The sequence below is a fragment of the Lepidochelys olivacea genome, assembly GCF_965140295.1.
Source record: "Lepidochelys olivacea isolate rLepOli2 genome assembly, chromosome: 4".
In the NCBI taxonomy this organism is placed as follows: domain Eukaryota; kingdom Metazoa; phylum Chordata; order Testudines; family Cheloniidae; genus Lepidochelys; species Lepidochelys olivacea.
This window is the reverse complement of record NC_140414.1, coordinates 7759204-7765203: the sequence shown is the minus strand read 5'-3', so window position 1 is coordinate 7765203 and position 6000 is coordinate 7759204. Positions and strand designations below refer to the sequence as shown.

The 6000-nt window shown below is 48.2% G+C and overlaps 1 protein-coding gene across 2 annotated transcripts in view; it reads left to right on the top strand.

Moving 5' to 3' along the window:
- Nucleotides 1-244: 244 nt before the first annotated feature.
- Nucleotides 245-6000, top strand: part of TNKS (tankyrase) — a 287444-nt gene continuing 281688 nt past the window's right edge. For both annotated transcript variants that reach the window (XM_084626607.1, XM_084626606.1), the window contains exon 1: nt 245-742. In XM_084626607.1, the coding sequence (XP_084482733.1) occupies nt 256-742 (487 nt within the window). In that variant the 5' untranslated portion in view covers nt 245-255. The remainder of the gene's footprint in view (nt 743-6000) is intronic.

The window sequence follows — 6000 nt, the reverse complement described above, 5'->3', positions numbered from 1 at the left end:
CGGGAGGCGCGGGGCCTGGTCTCCTCCCATCGCCGCTGGCGGCCGGAGGGGGCGCGGCCGGGCCGCCGTCGGCCTCGAAGAGCTCTGGCCACACCCCGCCCCGCGTTGTTCTCCTCCGGCCCCCCCCCCGACAAGCTTTCCTCACCACAACAACAGACGTCACTTCCGGGCGCCCCGAGTTGCGATTGGAGGCGCCGGACCGGAAGCGAGGGCGGGCGCCGCTCCGTTGCCGCAGTGACAGGGCTGGAGTGGAAGATGGCGGCGCCGCGTCGCTCCCAGCATCACCACCACCATCACCCGCCGCCCCCCGCGCCGGCCTCCCCGCCGCGCAGCCCCGGCCTCTCCCCTGCGGGCGCCGCGCCCTCCCCGCAGCGGCACAGCCTGGCCGGGCCGGAGGGCGAGGCCCCCGCTTCGGGCGGCGGCCGGGACGCGGAGCGCGCCCTGCCGCCGGAGCAGCCGGAGAGCGCGGCCGGGGCCGCCCCCCCGCCGGCTTCCGGCTCCAGTAGCAGCAGCGTGGCCACCAGCAGCGGCAGCGCTTCGTCGTCCTCCTCGGCGGCCTCCAGCCCGGCGGCCGAGAGCCCGGAGCCGCCCGGGCCGGGCGCGGGGAGCGGCGCCTTCCGGGAGCTGCTCGAGGCCTGTCGCAATGGAGACGTGACCCGGGTCAAGCGCCTGGTGGACACGGGCAACGTGAACGCCAAGGACATGGCGGGAAGGAAATCCACCCCCCTGCACTTCGCCGCGGGTGAGCGCCGCCGCCCGGCGGGGAGGGGGTCGCTGTGCGCGGGGGCGCCCTGCGTGGGGGTGGGCGGCCCGGCCCGGGGGACCTGCCCCAGTGTAGCTGCTGCGCAGTGGGGCTGGGGAGGTGGCTAGGTCACTGGATGAGAATGGAGCTGAGATCCCCCCATGGGCTGGGCTAGAACAGACCCTAGGATAAAGCTGGCTCGTGAGCTTGGGGAGAGCACTTCGGACTGCTGCCTTGGAGACTCTGAAACCACCTCTGACCCCCTCCCCCCCCCCTTTAAAAAAACCTTAAGGATTTTTGGTCTGCTCCCGTCTTGACAGGGATGTGTTAATGTCAGGTTAGCAGTGTTACAGATTTGGAGAACAGAAGTTTTTGTTATCAGTGGATGACTCTCTTTGTGCTTTCCTTATCTTCCTGGTGAATGTTACAGGCACTTTTCTTTGTAACTTAAACATTAGTTTAAAAAAAAGTTTGTAGCCCTTCAAAACAAACTGCTGAGTAGGTGTAGGTCAATGGCCTTTTCTTAAAGGAAGGCAGTTTAGTAACAGAAAGCATTACTACATTCTTAAGGTAGGCCCTCAGTGATGTCAGTAATTGCTCTCTGCCTAAGCTCTTATTTCAAACTCATATTCTTGGTGTCTGTGTGAGCCGCTCTCTTCTGATTATTCTTGCATGGGGAGATGTTGTGTCTATGTCCTGTAATCCTTCCTGGTTGTTGAGAAGGGAGAGATGCTGTCTCCACATTGTCTGAAGAGGACTTGTGTGGAAGTAGCTCTCCAGTGTTTCCACCACAAGGTCCAAGACGCTAAGTTCCATCCTTGTGTTAAGAAGGGTCTCTAGAGCACAAAAGTTGCTTTAGTGGTGGAATCTTCAAAGCACCTACAGGTGGGGAGGCAAGTGAGAGCAGACTCTTCAAATGTCCCCTTCCCCCCAAACAAGGGCAAAAAATAATACTTTGAACTCACTGGGTTAAGAAGAAAAGAGGAGGAAAGATCAATGAGAAACAAAAAAAAATCATAGGCCATGAAAATTTTCTTCCTTACTAGTTGTACAAGAAGTTAATCCACTAGTGTGCATATAATTAGGGGAGAAAGTAACATTGGGGCACTTTCGGAACACAGTTGGGCTCCAACTTCCTTTTGGGGGATGATGTTCTTTGTAGTACAGTTGTTCCTAGGGTATCAGCCTGGACCCCATTCAGCTGTGCGCTATGTGGGCATGTACTAAAAGAGAGATTCTGCTCCAAAGAACATAGTCCTGGCTAGTGAAAATGACACAAGTGTATAAAAACACACAAATAAGGAAGGGGATAACAATAAAATGTGCAAGATATTCAAAATAAGCCATAGCCTCCGCCCACTAACTACCATGATTACTGAACGTGGCTCTTGTGCAGATTGTAAATTCTCTGGCACATTCTATATTTCTTTGTGCTAAGTGCTGTACATTGTGGCCTCTGGGCATTACTCTTAAAATATTTAATAATACAAAATCTGTTTGTGTACACAACGATCAATATTTACATTTTAAAATGTGGTTCGGACTAACCACACTGAAATGACTTTCTTAGAAAAATCAGCACTTTTAAGGAATGCTCTCTCAAAGACTTCAAAGTGTGTCCAGCTTCCTTTCCCACTGGTATTGCCTTGGTTATTCTGGATATGTCAATGTAAAGAGTCAAAAAGTGGTTCTCTGCTGGGCCCATGTCTTGAGTCCCCAAGTGCTGCCACTATAGCTCATGAGCTTCATATTGACTGAATTTGTAAAAGCAGTTTATCCCCAAGGAGTATGCAGATAGAGTTTAATTCTACAGAGCCTTGAAATGTGGGCTTATGGTTGAAAACTCCTTAAGTTCTATAGCTCAAGTGATAATTCCATGAGACCTCAACCAAGGGTCAGCAGCATGTCTGTATATGGACACAAGTGTCTGTGGTAAAAATTTTGAGGTCCGTGGTAATTTTTCAAAAAATTGAAGGACTGAATGACACAACCCCCCCAGTGTCCATCACTAAGTATGGTAATTTTGTCAAGTGTCCGTTGCGTGACATGGTGGTTCTGAGCCCTGGCCTCAGCTAGGTCCTACTTATCCTGAATTCAAGCTTCACCAACATACTTCATACATAAACTCTTGAGCATCACTGGTGAAACACAGGTGTCACTAAAGTTACAAGCAAAACTTAATCTGTCACTTGGATTGTGAACATGAAAAACACTTTCCTACTTTGAGGGGAAATGAACAAAACTTATGTGAGAGAAGTTGCGAATGTTGCCCTTTAAAACCATTTTAACAGAATATTATGTTCTAATAGAAGAACAAAAACTTGCTTGAAGTGCAGGACACTTACTGTTGGAAGATTCAACATCAAACTTAACTCTGTATGTGCCTATATCTATAGACTAGACCAGCAGTTCTCAGACATTTTAATGGGGTCGTCAGGGCTGGCGTTAGACTGGCTGGGGCCCAGGCCAAAGCCTGAGCCTCGAGCCCTGAGTGGTGCGGCTCAGGTTACAGGCCTCCTGCTTGGAGATGAAGTTTTTTGGGCCCCCCCTGCCCAGGGAGGTGGGGCTCGAGCTTTGGCCTCCTTGTCCGGAGCAGCGGGGCTCAGATGGGCTCAGGCTTCAATCCCTCCTCCTGAGGTCATGTAGTAATTTGTGTTGTCAGAAAGGGGTTGCGGTGCAATGAAGTTTGAGAACCCCTGGACTAGACATTTTTCAGGTGCCATGTAAATTATCGTAATTTGATAAGAATGACATCAGGTACTAGTGGATCTTTTATGTGTTGGGAAGGTATTACGATAAACTTTTGTATTAGGGGGTTCTGCCTTTGAAAGTGTCTGCAAATGTCAGCCATGGCAACTGATGTCTGATGGAGACTGGGCACTAAATGCCCCAGTACCAACTATGTGGCTGAAACCAGACAGTCACTACACTCTTGAATTAACTCACAGGAAAATGATAAAAGAGGAAAAACACCACATCACCTGTGGGTGAACACTTTTCATGATGTGATCAATCTGTCTGACCTGTCAGTCCTCAACCTCAAAGAAAACACGCACAACGTTTTCAAAAGACTCGTGTGGGAGCTTAAATTTGTAACTTTGCTCGACACTAAGGGTACGTCTTCACTACCAACGTTAAAGCGCTGCCGCAGCACCGCTTTAATGTGGCTGTGTAGTCATGGCACCAGCGCTGGGAGAGCTGTTCCACGAGGGGAGCAGCTCCCAGCGCTGGTGCACTGCCTACACTGCCACTTTACAGCGCTGAAACTCGCATCGCTCGGGGGGGGGGGGTCACACCCCTGAGCGAGAAAGTTTCAGCTCTGTAAAGTAGAAGTGGAGAGCAGGTCTAAAAAATATGGACTGCACAGAGATCCTGGATTTATGGCTTATTACAACAGCATAACAACCCCCTCCCCCTTTCCTTTCCATCCTATGACTGGATGGGTGTTAATGGGCCACTTCACCCTGAATGGTCCCTTGAAATATGCGTTAACTACTTATGCTAAACAATCTGTTCCATCTTGTATTTTGCTGTGTACATTTCCCAGACCTGAAGAAGAGCTGTGTAAGCTCAAAAGCTTGTCTCTGGCTAGGTACGCTACCACTTATGTTGCTGTGGGGTGTGACCCCCCCCCCAACCTGAGCAAAATAAGTTACACTGACATAAGTGCTGCTGTGGACAGGGTGGGAGAGCTGCTCCTGCCGACATAGCTACCGCCATTCTTTGGGGCAGATTAATTAAATTGATGGGAGAGGGCTCTCTGTCCGCATTGAGCGGCTGGCTTCACTAGAGATCTTACAGTGTCGCAGCTGCCTCAGGACAGTGGCACTGCTGACTAACATAAAAGAGAAGGAACCACCCCCCCACCCCGAAAAAACAAAACAAAAACCAAACCCCAAACAAAGCCAAAACCTCCAGTCTGCAGTCACTTATATGAATTTTGCCTGTGGCTGTTGATAAGGCTCCATTCTCCAGTCACTTCTTTCTGGGTCTTGGTTCACCCACCCAATTCACAGTTTGTTGACTGTTCATGTTCAGACATTGCTTCTTTAGCAACAGTGACAAATTAGAAGAATTAATTTATTACAATAGTAATCTTTTGGCTTCAGGTTTTTTGGTAAAAAAGTTGAGATCAGTGTTTTTTAACTTTATGAAGTTTTTAGGTTCACAAATCTTTCTCTATCATAAGGGAAAGAGAAGAAAAATAGCCCCTGAGAAAAGAACATTAGGAATCAAAATGCTTTTTTTCCTTTTCTCTCTCTCTCTAGTGCAAAGATTGCAAAATACATGTGTACTCTGGAGCAATTATTTGCAAAACTCAAGATACACTTGAAACAATTAGGTTTAATACATCCGCTTGTTACATCAGCAAAACTGTATTTAGAGGCTTGAGATGAGTTTAACATAGCTCCTTTCATCAGCAATCAATAGGGTAAAAGTGACCTTTTAGGCTGTATCTGGATGGTGGAGTCCTTCCACCACGTCAGGAGGATGGTAAATAAGGAGTCACATTTATTTCCTTATTCAGGTAGCACAGGGAGCATATCTTTCTGGAGCTGCCTCTTTTGGGACTATGGGTATCTTCATGGACAGGAGATGCTCTTCTTCCCACTCACCTTTTGAGGAACTTTATCTCCCTAAAAGGGGAGTATGTATTTGTGGGGGGAGCAGCAGTGGTGGTTAAGGGGCTGGCTGGGGGCCATATGTATTTTCCTCCCCTGGTGCTATTAAGTGGGCTGCTGAATTTCACAAGCAGATATTCAAGAGGAGTTGCATGTGGCAGTGACTGGTGAATTTTATTTGCCTTTGTTCTCTGCCTCTATTAGTAGGGAGGGTGAAGATTCCGGCTGTCAGAAGATGGAGAAAGAACAGCTGGCAAGGACTGGATGTTTCTTAGATTATTCCTTCTGGTTTTTGTTTAACTTCTAAAATCAGATGCCAAAATTTGTAAGCCTAGTGACAGGCTTATGTTTTGAAGGTTATATTTTTTTTTTTGCAGCAAGATGGTCTAGAGACTTTGTTTTTTTTTGTTGTTGTTTTTTTTAAAATGAAAGCTTTAGAGCTTTAGAGTAGATTTAGGGGACGTTGTGAAAATGTGTATCCCCTTTGTTTGGGAACACTTACGCTGTGTTTTGGTGGTAAATAGTGTGCTGGTTCTCACTGAGATATAATATGTAAAAACAAATTTGAAATTTTTACAAGTGGTTTCTTCCCTCCTACTTCTTCTCCTTGTGTGGGCCACATACCGCTGCTTTTTG